This window comes from Oncorhynchus mykiss, chromosome 15 (genome assembly GCF_013265735.2).
Source record: "Oncorhynchus mykiss isolate Arlee chromosome 15, USDA_OmykA_1.1, whole genome shotgun sequence".
Classification (NCBI taxonomy): Eukaryota; Metazoa; Chordata; class Actinopteri; order Salmoniformes; family Salmonidae; genus Oncorhynchus; species Oncorhynchus mykiss.
The window spans coordinates 40,035,810-40,054,695 of NC_048579.1; the positions used below are offsets into that span (position 1 = coordinate 40,035,810).

General features: G+C 41.6%; 1 protein-coding gene across 5 annotated transcripts in view; it reads left to right on the forward strand.

Annotated features, from left to right (window-relative positions):
- The window catches only part of LOC110490053 (fibroblast growth factor 12), a 116,191-nt gene extending 98,924 nt beyond the window's left edge, over positions 1–17,267 (forward strand). For all 5 annotated transcript variants that reach the window (XM_021563178.2, XM_021563177.2, XM_021563175.2 and 2 more), the window contains 3 exons: positions 1,412–1,515; positions 15,520–15,718; positions 16,468–17,267. In XM_021563178.2, the coding sequence (XP_021418853.1) occupies positions 1,412–1,515; positions 15,520–15,718; positions 16,468–16,613 (449 nt within the window). In that variant the 3' untranslated portion in view covers positions 16,614–17,267. The remainder of the gene's footprint in view (positions 1–1,411; positions 1,516–15,519; positions 15,719–16,467) is intronic.
- Positions 17,268–18,886: the final 1,619 nt, after the last annotated feature.

Consider the following 18,886-nt stretch of genomic DNA (forward strand, 5'->3'; position numbering starts at 1 on the left):
GCAATGCAAATAGTCTGGGTAGCCATTTGACTAGATGTTCAGGAGTCTTATGGCTTGTGGTTAGAAGCTGTTTAGAAGCCTCTTGGACCTAGACTTGGCGGTCCGGTACCGCTTGCCATGCGGTAGCGGAGAGAACAGTCTATAACTTGGGTGGCTGGAGTCTTTGACAATTTTTAGAGCCTTCCTCTGACACCGCCTGGTATAGAGGTCCTGGATGGCAGGAAACTTGGCCCCAGTGATATACTGGGCCGTTCGCACTACCCTCTGTAGTGCCTTGCGTTCGGAGGCCGAGCAATTACCATACCAGGCAGTGATGCAACCAGTCGGGATGCTCCCAATGGTGTAGCTATAGAACCTTTTGAGGATCTGAGGACCCATGCCAAATCTTTTCAGTCTCCTGAGGGGGAATAGGTTTTTTTCGTGCCCGCTTCTCGACTGTCATGGTGTGCTTGGACCATGTTAGTTTGTTGGTGATGTGGACACCAAAGAACTTGAAGCTCTCAACCTGCTCCACTGCAGCCCCGTTGATGAGAATGGGGGCGTGCTCGGGCCTCTTTTTCCTGTGGTCCACAATCATCTCCTTTGTCTTGATCACGTTGAGGGAGAGGTTGTTTTCCTGGCACCACACGGCCAGGTCTCTGACCTCCTGCCTATAGGCTGTCTCGTTGTTGTCGGTGATCAGGCCTACTACTGTGTCATTGGCAAATTTAATAATGGTGTTGGAGTCGTGCCTGGCCGTGCAGTCATGAGTGAATAGGGAGTACAGGAGGGGGCTGAGCACGCACACCCCTGAGGGGCCCCTGTGTTGAGAATCAGCGTGACGGATGCGTTGTTACCTACCCTTGGTTGTGGGCCGACCAAGGAGCCTGTCAATTTTCACTGAGTGAAATTGAATGGCACATTACCTCCTACACCTGAGGTTTTTATCTGATTCGCTTATTGTCTTTTCCCTTATTCATCCAAAGATCCACCATAGATCACTTTTCTTCCACGTCCTACCTTATTCACTACAATGACCCCCAAATAACACTGAACCTGGTTTCCATTCAGTCAACACCCTTCCGAAATTCAAAAGTCACACAGTGCTTTGATGTATGAGCACTAGGGTATTTAAATGGGTAGATGGTTAGGAATACACTGTGACCTTTATTAAAGGATCCATTCGAGTGTTCTTTCTCCCGATCCCTCTATCTCTCTCTCCCATTATATCTCCTCCCGTCTTCCTCTTTTCCTCCTGCTCTCTCACTCTCTCTCTCTCCATGTCTCTCTCTCTCTCTCGCTCTCTCTCTCTCTCGCTCTCTCGCTCTCTCGCTCTCTCGCTCTCTCGCTCTCTCGCTCTCTCTCTCGCGCTCTCTCTCTCTCTCTCTCTCTCTCCATGTCTCTCTCTCTCTCGCTCTCCCTCCCCCCTCAGCTCTGTTTAACCTCATCCCGGTGGGGCTGCGGGTGGTAGCCATCCAGGGGGTGAAGGCCGGCCTCTACGCAGCCATGAACGGAGAGGGCTTCCTCTACACCTCAGTAAGTCCTGCCTCTTTTACTATACCTGACAGACTGAGTGTGTTTTTTTTTGTTTGTGTGTGTGATTAATTATATTCTAGATATATTAAAACTTGTTCTACAGTTTAGAAAAACTTTATTAACAGGTATTTTTGTTGTACTGGATATTACTGACTTAGTACTGTGGACCAAATCAGTGTAGATTCACTGTAGGTCTGCATTTGAACACTGTTTGTTTGTGTTCCAAATGGCACCCTATTCCCTACATAGTGCAGTACTTTTGAGCATGGCCCATTGGGCTCTGGTCAAAATTTGTGCACTACATAGAGAATAGGGTGCCATTTGGGATTCAGTCTCTTGTCTCTTTTGGGTTATTTATGGATAATGGCTATTTAGTGTCTGCCTCAGTGAAGTCCTATCCTCTTTCTATCCCTGTTATCATCCTCCTTTCCATCCATACATTCTATCTGTTCCTTCCTCTTCCTCCTTTCCCTCCCTCCTCTTCTCATGTTCCCTTTTACTTCACCTATGTTACCTTTTCTTCCTTCAGTCTGGTGGTATATAATCCTTTCTTCAGGGCCGTTTTCATCAAGTGTCTCAGATTAAGTGTGCTGATCTATGATCAGTTTTGTTTTTAGATGTTAATGAATCAGATTATTATGGACAGGGAGAATCTGATCCTAGATCAGCACTCCTATTCTGAAATGTTTGATAAATACGGGCCCATATTTTCCCAGTTTGTTTTTGGGTCGTTCTCTGGAGACCATGAGATATCGTACAGCGCACACACACACACACACACACACACACACACACACACACACACACACACACACACACACACACACATAGCAACAGCTCTCTAAATTGCGATTTCATTAATGCCCTCTGACCATAATACACTCATTCCTGTCGTAGAAATCCTAATCAATAATGAGGAGAGACCAGGTCAATTGCTTTATTCAAAACGTATTAATAACATTTATTATTTATTGCAATAATGAAGCTTATCGACCCACCAGTAGGTGAACCGTTGAGAAGCCCAACGAGCGGATTTGAGCCACAGCATTTTATAGCAAAGTCCATCCTCCTGGATGTTCATGACAAACAACAGATGCATGGAATGGGTCACAAGTTTAAGATTTGTATGAAAGATACTAATAATTAACAGCAAACAGCATCAAAAATTCCTCTATGGCGGACAGGTAATGGCAGACAGGTAATGGCGGACTGAACGAAGTTATGAATCCCCTGGTGGGGATTCAGGTGGGGTGCCCCCACCCAGGCAGTGGCAGTGCTGGAAACACAAGCTGCAGTAACCCATGGGGAGGGGGTCACACTCGGACATTCAGAGAGGGGGTATATTATTGTGACCCTGGTGGCACAAAATCAAAAGTCTGACTGCATGGAGATGCTTGGGAATATGGTCAATACGGGTGACCGTATTGTGGGTGTTTCAGGGAAAAGGTGTACATTTGACCTCCATCTAGGATGTGACAATGGTTAATAAAATCTCTCAATTTCTGCCCATTTTTTTTTTGCGTGGTCTTGCAGGCCTTCTCATGCAGCTGCAACAGTAAGTGCATTTATAAATCAGTACCTTTCTTGAGATGGGCTCTGGGATGGTGCAACTGTTGAATGTGAGTTTATGGTTGTGTGGGGGGAAAGAGTTGAGTGTGTGTGGGTTGAGTGTGTGTGGGTGTATGTGTGTATCCCACAACTGTTGCAAAGGAGTAAAAGATGTTAGGGACAATAAAGGATGATCCACAGCTATATATAATACAAATCGAAGTGAGGGTGATGGAAATGCATTTGGCAGTTGATATACTTCAATTCGGTAAATGGCACTGTGTGCTCTTTTCGAAGGATGGATCCCAGTCTGTTCAGGGCTATGGGATGCGGGGTGTCGGAGGTGGTCTGCCGGGAATTGGGATGACGGCCCAGCTCGGGATGAGGAGGGCTTTTAGCGGGTAGAATGGTAGGGACCAATTGGAGGTTTACTTAGTAGCAATGCAAATATCATGGTACAGCTATATAGACACTCAATCATCATGTTACTTTTTAATGGTACGTTTACAAACATATATTTTGATAAATAGAATTGAAAGTTGTCTCATTATGGTAAGTGGTGAAATAAGTATAGCCAGTTACAATTGTAATGGCCTAGCAGATAATAAGAAAAGACTATCAGTATTTACCTGGCTAAAAGAGAAGGAATATAATGTATATTGTTTACAGGAAACCCATTCAACAATTTTAGATGAAGTTTTGTGGAAAAAGTCCTGGGGGGGCAAAATATATTTCTCCCATGGGCAAAGAAATTCAAAAGGGGTGATGGTTTTAATTAACAGTCATTTTGATCCAAATGTGCAAATTGTCCAAACAAATTATCAAGGTAGATGGATTATTTTAAATATGTTATTGGACAATAAACAGATATGGTTTATTAACCTATACGGTCCGAATAATGATGATCCAAGCTTCTTTGAAAATATTTATACGAATTTATCAACTCTACAAGCAACACTAGACTCTATTATTATGGTGGGAGATTTTAATATGGTCTTAAATACCTCTATGGACCGGAAAGGAAATCACACTACAAACTATCACCCTCAGGCTCTTAAGGAAATCATGAATGTCATGGATATATTGGAATTAGTAGATATGTGGAGACTTAAATACCCTGACCTAGTGAGATATACATGGCGGAGGCTTAATCAAGCTAGTCGTCTTGACTACTTTCTTATACCATTCTCTCTGGCAACAAAAGTTAAAAATGTGTTGATAGGGGACAGAATGCGGTCGGATCATCACATAATTGGCATATATATTACTCTTACAGAATTTCCACGTGGGCGAGGATAATGTAGATTTAATCAAAGTCTACTAGATGATAAATTGTTTAGATCTAGGACATAATAATTGATAACTGTACAGCAGATCCCCTTATTGTATGGGACACTTTTAAATGTGCCTTTAGAGGCCATGCAATTCAGTACTCATCTATAAAACAAAAGCAATTTAGATCAAAAGAGTCCATATTAACAAAGGAAATTGAAGGACTAACAGTACAGTTAGATAGCAATAAAAACGGTACCATAGAGGCACAGAATAAGTTAGAGGAAAATCAAAAAGAAATGGAGGAACTTATTCAAAGATCCAGTGTAATAGATTATAAAAAATAAAGTGAACTGGATGGAATATGGGGAAAAATGCACCAAATTCTTTTTCAATCTTCAATATAGAAATGCTACCAAAAAAAATATTTTAATATTTGTTACAAATGATGGAGTCACGCATGATTCACCAAAATATATTTTGAAAGAGGAAGTAAAGTACTTTAAGAATATGTTTTCGTTTCAGGTTCCTCCATCTCCACTAACTGAAACTAATTGTATGGATGTTTTTCCTAATAATATTGTAAAATTAACACCTGAACAGAAAGACTCATGTGAAGGCCAAATTACAGAGTGGGCATTGCTTGATGCAATTGGGGCATTTAAGGATGGGAAAACTCCAGGGCTGGATGGCATACCAGTGGAAGTATACAAAACCTTTTTTGAAATACTCAAAGGACCGTTATTAGCATGTTTTACCCACTCCTATATAAATGGTAGATTATCAGACACGCAACAAGGTCTGATATCATTTTTACTGAAAAAGGACCCAAGTGGTATATATAAAGATCCAGTCCATTTAAAAAATTGGAGACCTCTTACACTTCAGTGTTGTGATGCAAAAATCCTAGCAAAATGGAGTTTATATATGAATGCCTAGAATATTTCAATTTTGGGGAATCTGTTTTAAAATGGGTTAAATTTATGTACAGTAACCCTAGGTGTCACGCCCTGACCTTAGTTATCTATGTTTTCTGTATTATTTTGGTCAGGTCAGGGTGTGACGAGGGTGGGTATGTGTGTTTTGGATCTTGTATAGGGTTTTTGTATATCTATGGGGTTTTGTATGTCTAGGTAAATGTAGGTCTATGGTGGCCTGAATTGGTTCCCAATCAGAGGCAGCTGTTTATCGTTGTCTCTGATAGGGGATCTAATTTAGGTTCCCATTTTGGTTTTGTGGGTTATTGTCTATGTGTCAGCATGTCAGCACTCGGTCTATGTAGCTTCACGGTCGTTTTGTTTAGCGTTCTTTCTTTATTAAAATAAGAATGTATTCATATCACGCTGCGCCTTGGTCTCCTCTATACGACGAACTAGGTGTAAAATAGTAACTAATGGCTACATCTCAAAGTTTTAAACTCTCTAGAGGAGTAAAACAAGGTTGTCCACTATCAGCATATCTATTTATTATTGCCATCGAAATGTTAGCTGTTAAGATTAGATCAAACAATAATATTAAGGGATTAGAAATCCGGGGCTTAAAAAGTAAGGTGTCATTGTGCGCTGATTAATATTTTCTTTTAAAACCACAATTAGTCTCTCCATGGCCTCATAGAGAATCTAGATACTTTTGCTATTCACTCTGGATTAAAACAAAATTATGATAAGTGTACAATATTTCGTATTGGATCACTAAAAAATGCAAACTTTACATTACCATGTAGTTTACCAATAAAATGGTCTGGCGGAGATTTGGACATACTCGGTTTACAAATCCCAAAAGAAAAATGATCTCACTCCAATAAAATTTAACAGAAAGTTAGCAAAAATAAAACATTTAAAACATATGGCGTCTGTAAAACAAATATAGGTTCAGAACTTTTGTGAAATAGCACAGTTAGAAATAGAACTGGATGGACATCAGAAATAGAGGAAGGACTAAAAGCAAACAAAAAATAACAATTGTAAAATAGACTGTGTTTGTAAAATGTGTATAAGATGTATACATTGAAGGTAAAAGCCGAAGTTTTTATTAGTTTACTCCAATTGGGGGATCGGTGGTAGGGTTTGCGGGGAATAATAATAAAGGTATATTCTTCAAAAAAGTATGTATGTCTATATAGGTATGTGTATGTGTATGCATGCGTGATGGGGGATTGGAAATGATGCAGACAATTACATTGCTGGAACCAATATTCTTTCCGCAATATTAAGCTCATCCACCCCCCCCCCCCCCAAAAAAAAAAAAAAAAACAGTATCTGCTGTAAAGACTTCTCATTTTGTAGAGACCAGGGTCTGGCCCCGAGCCATCTCTCCAATGGTACCTTCCAGTCAGGCACACAGACACTAATCATGCTATGGAATGCGGTCTTTATCACCAATCCGTCGTAAATCCATTGTCAGTGTTAAATCTCCCAGAGGCCCACTTTCAGTTCACACAGACACAATAGAGTTATAAAAACCCTCTATTCTGTTGTATAAAACAACCATTTGATGCAATAACAGTATTATAACATAATCTTGTCATTTCTGTTCTGACACTGCATAACACACCTACTAAACAGATGTGTCCTAGAGGTATGGAAAATACCATTACCCCCTTATTTTGGAGCACTATACTGTATTTCTTGGGTATTGTTATTCTGGCCAAGATCAACATTAGATTTCAAAGGGGAAGGACAACTCCCTAAAGAGTGGAATTGCAGAGGTTGGAGCCATTAGTTTGTTTGACATCCCAACTTAAAGCACAGTCTCTCTACAACAGGCCTCTTAGCAGTTGTGCATGTATATCTGTGTGGCTCTTAGAGAAGACGAGAGTGGGGCCACTGGCTTTGTATGCCACTGTGCTGTGGGTCCATCCCTAATTCATTATTGATGCCTCTGGCTATAAAGGTAAAAAAAAATGTGTTTCTTGATTTTCTATATGCAGAGAAGGGGGGTTTCTTTCAGTGTCAACAAGCAACCATTGTTTTACGAACAAGCCACTATCATGGGTCTACTGCATCGCCAGTGTTTTCTCAGATCAAAGTCAAACGTGTTTTTATGCTTTGCCCATGATGTGAATATAATAAATTCTGCTGTACATTTTTCAAATGAATTAATGTCAAAACTTACTTGACTATCTTGGATATTGTTTATAGCAGTAATAGCACAAACAATCGATTTAAAATGTCAGTCAAAACTTTCCACAGCCCCCCTCATCTCCCCACCTCACAAATGGGCCTACACCCAGTAGTGCACTACGCCAGATTCAGCCGTGGATGATTTTTTCTTGATCGGATGGTCAGGGTTCTGAAGCATAATTACAAATACATTTTGTCACAAAAAGATTGGCCACAAAAAGCCCAAGCAGATATAATAGACTAAAACACTCATTTCAAACCTTGTTTACATTTGTATATGGTCACATATACAACATCTTTATTATGCGTGGGAATACTTTGGAACAAATTTCCAAAATTGTAATCACTTGTAGCTGATTTGCTGGTGTTTTTACAGTCTTTTGTGTTCAACAATAAAAAAAATGTAAATTTAACCTTTTTGGGAGGTGGTTGTGTGCAACAAGGAGTGGCAAGAACAACAAACAAGGAAATTGTTATAACATTTCTAGCCTGTCTATTGAGCAAGTTGACATTTATTGTCATGAATCTTACCCTGGAGGCAGAACTTTGATTTCCGCTAGATGGGCTAGCTGCAATGTCAACATTGTCAACATTGTCTACATTGTAAAAATATATGAAAACAAAAATGTGCTTTTTTGGTCTTAGTTTAGGGTTATGCATTAGAGTGAGAGTTAGATTTAAAATCAGATTTTATGACTATGAATGTGCCAGCTAGTGACCACTCTGCAGAGCTGCCTCCAGGGCAAGATTCATGACAATCAATGCACACCTGTGTTTATCTATGAGAAACAGTGTTGATGTGTTATGCTCGACCTGCTCAGTTTTCCAGCACGAAACACCAGAAAAAGTCCTAAAAGAGTAGAAGCAGCCCACCTGCTTTTACACTATTGGATGTTCAATGTTTCTTTTGTAAAAAATATTTTTAAATTAATAGTTTAAAACGAGAGTTCAGTTCACGCTTTTGTCAAAGCAACAAAATGAACTAAGGCTTTGCAATGATGGTGAGATCTTGGGTACAGTTGGGAGTCAAGAGAGGGTGCATGAAGATACATGTCAAATGCTTGTAATATTGGTGCACAATGTAAACTTAAAATATCAGAGGGATGCAAAAGGCACTCTTTCAGTTGAACGACCCAGGAACCAAAAGGAAAAAGTGTAATCGTGGGGTGTGATTGCGTTGATTGCTGTTTTGCTTGTTAAACTGACGTGTGTTCGCTTTTTTGTCATTTTACTTGATCAAGATCTGTGGCCGAGGAAATAAATAACCTTTGTAGCTACAGTCTTCTACAGCTACGTTTGCGTTATGTAATGTCATAAGTGTGACAGTGGTGTTATCAGGAGGATTAGACATTTGTTGCTGTAGTTAGTGATGATTGGTGGTGATGGGAGTGTAATAAGGAGGCTCCGGCTGCGATTCCCTCCTCCATTTTAGAAATCGATTGATGGAGACCATGACGGGTAGAAAGAAGATATGTCATGGATAATCTTGATAGGATATGGGTATCACAGCACAATAAAGTGAGTGGCCTCCAGTTTTGAGGTGGACTGGGTTATTACAGCATATTGGCCTTTTATCTTCCTGCTTCAATAGCTGTCATCAGCTTGCCCTGCGCTGCCTGGAACTAAGCCTTATTGCTTAGTCAGTGTTCTTCTCCGGTATAAAGTGAGCTTAGTAACACAACCTGCAGGTATAACTCAAAATAACTGTTATTTAAATGTTATCATCCAGTGGAAGCAGCCTAAGGCGGGAAATCTGGGTTATTAAACCTTAAAGCGGAAGAACTGCTTTCATTGTAGGAGATAGAGAAATGATTGGATATACAGTACAAGTCAAAAGATTGCACACACCTACTCATTCAAGGGTTTTTCTTTATTTTTTTAAAATATTTTCTACATTGTAGAATAATAGTGAAGACATCAAAACTATGAAATAACACATACGGAATCATGTAGTAACCAGAAATGTGTTAAACAAATCAAAATATATTTTAGATTCTTCAAAGTAGCCACTTTTTGCCTTGACAGCTTGGCATTCTCTCAACCAGCTTCATGAAGAATACTTTTCCAACGGTCTTGAAAGAGTTTCCACATATGCTGAGCACTTGTTGGCTGCTTTTCCTTCTCTCTGCAGTCCAACTCATCCCAAACCATATCAATTGGGTTGCGGTTGGGTGATTGTGGAGGCCAGGTCATCTCATTCAGCACTCCATCACGTTCCTTTTTGGTCAAATAGCCCGTAGACAGCCTGGAGGTGTGTTTTGGGTCATTGTCTTGTTGAAAAACAAATGATAGTCCCACTAAGCGCAAAGCAGATGGGATTGCGTATTGCTGCAGAATGCTGTGGTATGTGGTAGCCATGCTGGTTAAGTGTGCCTTTAATTCTAAATAAATCACTGACATTGTCACCAGCAAAGCACCCCCACACCATCAAACCTGCTCCTCCATGCTTTACGGTGGGAACAACACATGCAGAGATCATCCATTCACCTGCTCTGCCTCTCACAAAGACACAGCTGTTTGCACCAAAAATCTCAAATTTGGGCTCCTTTAGTAGTGGTTTCTTTGCAGCAATTCAACCATGAAGGCTGATTCACGCAGTCTCCTTTGAACAGTTGATGTTGAGATGTCTGTTACTTGAACTCTGTGAAGCATTTATTTGGGCTGCAATCTGAGGTGCAGTTAACTCTAATGAACTTATCCTCTGCAGCAGAGGTAACTCTGGGTCTTTGTTTCCTGTGGTGGTCCTCATGAGAGCCAGGTTCATCATCCCGCTTGATGGTTTTTGCGACTGCACTTGAAGAAACTTTCAAAGTTCTTGACATTTCCCGGATTGATTGACACAATAAAAAAGTTATCCTTTTAGATAAAACTATACTCAATATATTCACGTCACCAAATAATTGATTAAAACACACTGTTTGCAATGAAGGTCTACAATAGCCTCAACAGCACTCACTGGGGTAGCACCATGGTGTAGCCGGAGGACAGCTAGTTTCCGTCCTCCTCTGTGTAAATTGACTTCATTACAAAACCTAGGAGGCTCATGGTTCTCATCCCCTTCTGTAGACTTACATAGTAAGTATGACAACTTCCAGAGGACTTCCTCCAACCTATCAGAGCTCTTGCAGTATGAACTGACATGTTGTCAACCCAATCAAAGGATCATAGTAGGAATCTAGTACTGATAGCATAAGCTAAAGCTAGCTAGCACTGCAGTGCATAAAATGTGGTGAGTAGTTGACTCAGAGAGAAAAATACAATAGTTGAACAGTTTTGAACAACTTAATTTCTTCAAAAATGAAGGAGAAGCAAGAGAGAGAGAAGGCTAGCTATTTTTTGTATTTTTTTCGCTTTCACTTACCTAGCTAGAAATTGCATCTAGCAAGTTTAGCCTACTCAAACACCCGGCTCAAACAGAGAGGGATGCTATGTTAGCTAGCTGACTATGGCTATCCAACACTGGAACTTCCAAGTCAAGGTAAGCTTTTGTTATTATTCATTTATTGGCATCGGGGCCCGCCGGGGTAACGGCTAAACTGCTTGCTACACACTGTACTGCATGATTGTAGCGTGTTTATGAACGCCTTAGTTCTAGTTGACTATAACGATAGCTAATATGATGACAATGATGTAGGCTGTGTGTTGTGGTTAGATATGGCTTGGAAAGGTTTTTTCGCCGGGTCACAGACAGCTGTTGTATTGTGCACTGAAAAGGTGAGAGGAGGAGAGCGCGTAGATTCTAGAAGGAATTATACAACGAGCAAATGTTCATGCTTTTTGGACGTGGCTGCTATGAAAAGGAACTGTGTTTGCGTCTTTTATAACCTTTGTCTATGAGTCAGTCTAGCAGATGTGTGAGAGCCTGGTGGGAACATAGCGTACAAACAAGTGATAACGGCAGTTTTCTTACTATCTAGCTGCTGCTGCTCAAACTAACCACTGTTCTCTTTATATCTCCACACAGCTGTGCCCTTGAAAGATACAAAAAGTACAGGATGGACCAAAAAATTTGTGGTCACTCTCAGACGGCCCTTTGTCTTTGACCGTGTGACTAAGTTACACAAAGACAAGACTGGAAGAACCCTAGCTTCTTCTTACATGACAGAAACAGACAGTGGAAATGTACAGGTTTAAGGTTTAATATATACAGCGTATGTATTTAATAGAGTTTGTAATTTTCCACCTTACTCCACCAATCAGGCCTTTATGGTAGAGTGGCCAGACAGAAGCCACTCCTCAGTAAAAGGCACATGACAGCCCACTTGGAGTTTGCCAAAATGTCCCTAAAGGACTCTAAGACCATGAGAAACAAGATTCTCTGGTCTGATGAAACCAAGATTGAATTCTTTGGCCTGAATGCCAAGCGTCACGTCTGGAGGAAACCTGGCACCATCCCTACGGGGAAGCCTGGTGGTGGCAGCATCATGCTGTGGGGATATTTTTCAGCAGCAGGGATTGGAAGACTAGTCAGGATCAAGGGAAAGATGAACGGAGCAAAGTACAGAGAGATCATTGCTGACAACCGGCTCCAGAGCACTCAGGATCTCAGACTGGGGCGACTGTTCACCTTCCAACAGGACAACGTCCCTAACCACACAGACAAGACAACGCAGGAGTGGCTTCGGGACAAGTCTCTGGATGTCCTTGACTTGAACCCAGACTTGAACATCTCTGGAGAGACCTGAAAATAGCCGTGCAGTGACATGTCCCATCCAACCTGACAGAGCTTGAGAGGATCTGCAGAGAAGATTGTGAGAAACTCGCCAAATACAGATGTGCCAAGCTTGTAGCGTCATACCCAAGAAGACTCGAGGCTGTAATCGCTGCCAAAGGTGCTTCAACAAAGTACTGAGTAAAGGGTCTGAGTGCTTATGTAAATGTGATATACAGTGGGGCAAAAAAGTATTTAGTCAGCCACCAATTGTGCAAGTTCTCCCACTTAAAAAGATTAGAGGCCTGTAATTTTCACCATATGTACATGACATACAAAATGAGGGGATTTTTTTTTTAAATGAATTTATTTGCAAATTATGGTGGAAAATAAGTATTTGGTCACCTACAAACAAGCAAGATTTTCTGGCTCTTAGAGACCTGTAACTTCTTCTTTAAGAGGCTCCTCTGTCCTCCACTCGTTACCTGTATTAATGGCACCTGTTTGAACTTGTTATCAGTATAAAAGACACCTGTCCACAACATCAAACAGTCACACTCCAATCTCCACTATGGCCAAGACCAAAGAGCTGTCAAAGGACACCAGAAACAAAATTGTAGACCTGCACCAGGCTGGGAAGACTGCAATAGGTCTGCAATAGGTAAGCAGCTTGGTTTGAAGAAATCAACTGTGGGAGCAAATATTAGGAAATGGAAGACATACAAGACCACTGATAATCTCCCTCGATCTGGGGCTCCACGCAAGATCTAACCCCGTGGGGTCAAATTGATCACAAGAACGGTGAGCAAAAATCCCATAACCACACGTGGGGAACTAGTGAATGACCTGCAGAGAGCTGGGACCAAAGTAACAAAGCCTACCATCAGTAACACACTACGCCGCCAGGGACTCAAATCCTGCAGTGCCAGACGTGTCCCCCTGCTTAAGCCAGTACATGTCCAGGCCCGTCTGAAGTTTGCTAGTGAGCATTTGGATGATCCAGAAGAAGATTGGGAGAATGTCATATGGTCAGATGAAACCAAAATATAACTTTTTGGTAAAAACTCAACTCGTCGTGTTTGGAGGACAAAGAATGCTGAGTTGCATCCAAAGAACACCATACCTACTGTGAAGCATAGGGGTGGAAACATCATGCTTTGGGGCTGTTTTTCTGCAAAGGGACCAGGACGACTGATCCGTGTAAAGGAAAAAATGAATGGGGCCATGTATCGTGAGATTTTGAGTGAAAACCTCCTTCCATCAGCAAGGGCATTGAAGATGAAACGTGGCTAGGTCTTTCAGCATGACAATGATCCCAAACACACCACCCGGGCAACGAAGGAGTGGCTTCGTAAGAAGCATTTCAATGTCCTGAAGTGGCCTAGCCAGTCTCCAGATCTCAACCCCATAGAAAATCTTTGGAGGGAGTTGAAAGTCTGTGTTGCCCAGCAACAGCCCCAAAACATCACTGCTCTAGAGGAGATCTGCATGGAGGAATGGGCCAAAATATCAGCAACAGTGTGTGAAAACCTTGTGAAGACTTACAGAAAACGTTTGACCTCTGTCATTGCCAACGAAGGGTATATAACAAAGCATTGAGAAACTTTTGTCATTGACCAAATACTTATTTTCCACCATAATTTGCAAATACATTCATTAAAAATCCTACAATGTGATTCTCTGGATTTTTTTTCTCATTTTGTCTGTTTTAGTTGAAGTGTACCTATGATGAAAATTACAGGCCTCTCTCATCTTTTTAAGTGGGAGAACTTGCACAATTGGTGGATGACTAAATACTTTTTTTGTGTGTTGATTGATGAGAACAAAACTATTTTTAGTCAATTTTAGAATAAGGCTGTAACGTAACAAAATGTGGAAAAAGGGCCTGAATACTTTCTGAATGCACTGTACATTGTAAACTTTAATTTGTAGGCTAGGTTGTAGAAACCTCCAATATGCTGTAATAGAAATAAGGCCATTCTCATAAAAAAAATGTTGTCCTCCTCCATCTTAAACGGCACCGACCGCCACTGTAGACAATGTACGTTTTTATTCAAATGATGTGATCTTATATCTGAATAGAGTGATTTGGGTTGGGAGGTTAGACGGTGATATTAAAAGCCATGACCTTTGACTGAAGTTCACTGTCTATTTCATAATGTGTAGCCTACTATATTCTCTTCTTTTTCTTTTCTATCCCTCAATTTCCCTTTGCTCCCCCCCTTTCTTCTCCCACTGTCCTCCATGCTGTCTTCCTCACAAAAGCATCCCTCAGAGCTCATGGAAACATTACCATTGGCTGAAATAATGGAGGGGTGAGGGTAGAGATAATGTTGTCAAATTGAATTTCTGGAAACGGCGATGGCTGTCTTTTCATCCATGTCTACAGTATGTGTCAGGTGTGTGTGTGTACACAGTACTTGATGTGTTTTGTGCTGTGATTAATCGTATTCTCCATAATGTCCACCTGTTCACAGCTCGAGGGTACACAATGGCACAGTCATCCAATTCCAAAGCCTGGCGAAAAGGAAAAATCTAGACCAAATGTTACTCTCTGTAGGTGTCGTGAGACGGAGGATCTTTTTGAGGTCGACTTGGATTATTCTGCTCAAACTCCACCAATTTACTGGATTTTATACATATCCAACCTGTAATACCCAGTGGACAGGGATGTAGGTAGAAATCCTCCTAATTTCTTCCATCAACACTGGTAACACCCCTTCAGGCAAAAACCTGACATAACTTAAAATTAATGTCAATTTCTTTTTTCTTTTGTTTCTTTTATTATTTTTTACCCCAATTTCGTGGTATCCAATTGTTAGTAGTTACTGTCTTGTCTCATCGCTACAACTCCCGTACGGGCTCGGGAGAGACAAAGGTCAAGAGCCATGCGTCCTCCGAAACACAACCCAACCAAGCCGCACTGCTTCTTAACACAGCACCCATCCAACCCGGAAGCCAGCCGCACCAGCCACACCTAGCGACCTGGTCAGTATGCACTGCGCCCGGCCCGCCACAGGAGTCGCTAGTGCGCGATAAGACAAGGATATCCCTACCGGACAAGCCTTCCCTAACCCGGACGACGCTAGGCCAATTGTGCGTCGCCCCATGGATCTCCCGGTCGCGGCCGGCTGCAACAGAGCCTGGGCTCAAACCCACCCACTGTGATGCAGTGGAGGCCTATTAATGTCCATTTTTGGTGGATAATTATTTGAGTTGTCAACATGTGAATTCTACTTGAAATCTTATCATTGATTGGTGGTTGAAATGCAGTTCAAATTTGTGTACGTTGACAACTTTTTGCATTTTCAACCAAAAATTCCATTGATGTTCAGCGTATTTTAAATCGGTGGGATAGCGCTTTGAGCACTGTAATACCTGATCTCAAGTCTTTCACTCTTTGCTTCTCAGGACTTGTTCACAGTAGAGGCGAAATTCAAGGAGTCTGTGTTTGAGAACTACTACGTCATCTACTCATCAACACTGTACCGGCAGCACGAATCTGGCAGGGCCTGGTACATGGGCCTCAACAAGGATGGCGTGGTCATGAAGGGCAACCGGGTGAAGAAGACAAAGCCATCTTCACACTTTGTGCCCAGACCCATCGAAGGTGAGATCGAAACACAGTCTGACTGCCAGCCAGCCACACTCAGGGCTGGATTCAAATGCAACACCTGCCATTAGTCAAGTCAAGGTTTATTTAACAGTCACACAATTCAGGAAGTGTTCTGAATTTAAAATTTTAAAAAAAATTAACTTTTGAAATAAATAGCTTCTCCTTTTCAGTTTATTGAGAAGTCATAGAAAATGTACACCATTTTTTTCAATGATCGAATTAGAATTTCAGTTTATTTCTTGAGTTGACTGACTTCAATTCAAATTGACCCCAACCCCACTGGGGAGCAAATGTAGGTTCTAATGTTGTTTTTAAACTAATTTATCTAAAATTACTATAAACTAATGCTGAATCTCTCAATTAATCTCCTCTGATTTTTGTCTCTCCCTGTCCTTTATCTCCTCTCGCTCTCCCTCTCCCTCACCTATATCTCTTTACTATACTGTATATCCCTTCTCTCTCTCTTTCTCTCTCGCGCTCTCTCCCATCCTGCTCTCACCTATATATCTTTACTATACTGTATACCTATCTCTCCTCTCTCTTTCTCTCTCTCTCACGCTCTCTCTCTTTCTCTCTCATATTGTCTCTCTCCCCTCCTTTCTCTGTCCTCCTGCTCTCACCTATATCTCTTTACTATACTGTATAAATATCCCTTCTCTCTCTCACTCCTCTTCACTCTCTACCTCCCTCTCTATCTCTCTCTTTTGCTCTCTCTTGACCCGCTCCCCCCGCCCCTTCTGCAGTTTGCATGTACAAAGAGCCATCGCTGCATGACATCGAGGAGAAGGGCCGCTCACGGAAAGACTCGGGAACTGAGGCTCCCGCTCTCCTAAACGGAGGAGAAAAAGTGGCGGGCCAGGACTCCACAGGGCAGGACGGTGGCTCATAGCCTGCACATCGCTCCATTGATTTCTTACACCTTGTTCAACGACAACAACAACGACGATAAATGAGAACACAACAAAATATAAAAAATAAATATATTTTAAAATCAGGACGTTGAATTGACATTTTATGCAAAAGCCTGATGCGAGTGTGGCACCAGGAAGCTCATCCTCCTTATCATGACAATGTCAATGTTTCAAAGTCAAGCTCTAAAATAAGTTTTAAACCATGCTAGTTCACACATCTTGATTTAATGAATGCGACAGCACTTTCATTGTGTTGTTATAATCATGAATAAGAATTGTATTGTAATTGATTTAGGGCTCTATTCAATCTGATCGACTTTTGTCGGCATACGCATAGCGGTCGTCTTGGCGGTGTCGGAGATGGAACTGCGCTAGAGCTGTCAAATCGACATGCGGCTCCTGGCATTATACCTAAAGCAGACATTGCCATTAAGAGAAATCCCATGCAGCCTTGTTTACAAGTTCGAACACAGGAATGTGAGATTAGGCTGATAGAAATCCTCATAATTTAGTTTAAAGATTTTCAATTTGAGCGTCATATTTTCTCTATATCCTACACTTTCTCATTCTGAACTCGGGTGTGGCTTCATGACAATGATCAAGAGCAGCTGCTTACAGATTTGACAGCTCCAACACAGTTACACCTCCGACACTGCCAAAACATCAGATATGGGGGTGTCTGCTATCGCCGGTTAAAGCTTGATCTGATTGACTCTAGGCCTAAGACTCTTTCCCCCCTCCCTCCTATCATTACGATAATTTTCCTTTTGGGTTGGAGGAGGGGAGTCATGGCGGGGTAAAGGCAGGGGTTTGGCACGGGGAGTTTGAGGGTCTCTTCTACAGACACTGCTTTCATAGGGGAATAGGCGTGTATCACAAATCCTACTCTGATTTGATATGATGCTCATTGGGAATATCAAATCAGAGAGCAAGATTTGTGATACACGCCTATTCCCCTATGAAAGCAGTGTCTGTAGAAGAGACCCTCAAACCTCCCCGTGCCAAACCCCTGCCTTTACCCCGCCATGACTCCCCTCCTCCAACCCAAAAGGGGTAGGGGGTTTAGCTACCTGTCCAAAGGTAGGCTGGTCACGTGGTACAGTTTAGTATTATGGTTATCCACTTGAGCTGTTAGTGCAGCCACTGTTCTCCTGCACTCACAGAGCAGTCACGCTGGTACAGAAGTTTCTGTGAGACAGACATATGTAGAGTTCTGATACTGTACAGTAGTCAAGGATTCATATAATTTTTTTTACGGCAAGAAACAGTGTACAGAGTATGAAACTCTGAAAAGGAAGTCTTAGTATTTGGTGTGAGGCTTTTTTTTTTTTTTTTTTTTTAATAGTTTGCTACAGTAATGAGCATTTGAACAAAAGACCCAGAAAAATATTTGAATGTGAGCTTTGTGATGGTCACTCTTGAAGGATCCTGAGTGAGGGGACAGCTAAGGCTAACGAAAGAGGTCAAGGGTCAAACCCTGATGTCAGCTTTCATGATACTTACTGCTGCCATCAAAACCTGAGTTCCACGCCCAGTTATACCTTCAGACATCATCCAGGAATTCCTTCATATTTCATTGGGACCTCCACTTATTATAGCTATTTATATTTTAGAGTGCTCTACTAAAAGCACAGACTGCATTCTCGACCATCCAAATCATACAATGTGTCATTGTATGAACCTCAGCATTCCTGTGTGATAATTTGCACTACTGGGAATCTGTTATACACTGCCCTGATTCATTGTAGACTCTGGATCCGCTGCTGGGAATATCTACACACACTGCCCTATATCCTATTGTCTTATCTCCATACTCATAACAGTTCAACTCATCATAACTCACCACAGTCCACCAACACTGGAGGAGAGTTTTTAGATACATTCAAATTAGACTATTAAGGAGTCATGAGGTCTATGAGGTTGTCTCTGATTGGCTGCTGTGCTGAAGGAGGCCCAACCTGAAGGTGGGGTTCCCACCTGAATTTTCTTTGTGTAAATTGGTGATTTTGCATTTCATCGGTATACTACTACTCCACTAAGGGAAAAAAATATCCAATCACTCCAACTGCCTCTGAGAAGTCTTCCATTGGGGAAAAATGACACCAGCACTACGACTACTTGTGTTGGAGGGTTGGGGTTGGGCTCATTGAAATTAGGTCAGGTCCATGGCATGCAGGCAATGGTATGAGGGCAAAAATAAAATATGTACCACTATTTTTGGATGTCTCATAAAGGTCGATCTCACCCTGAC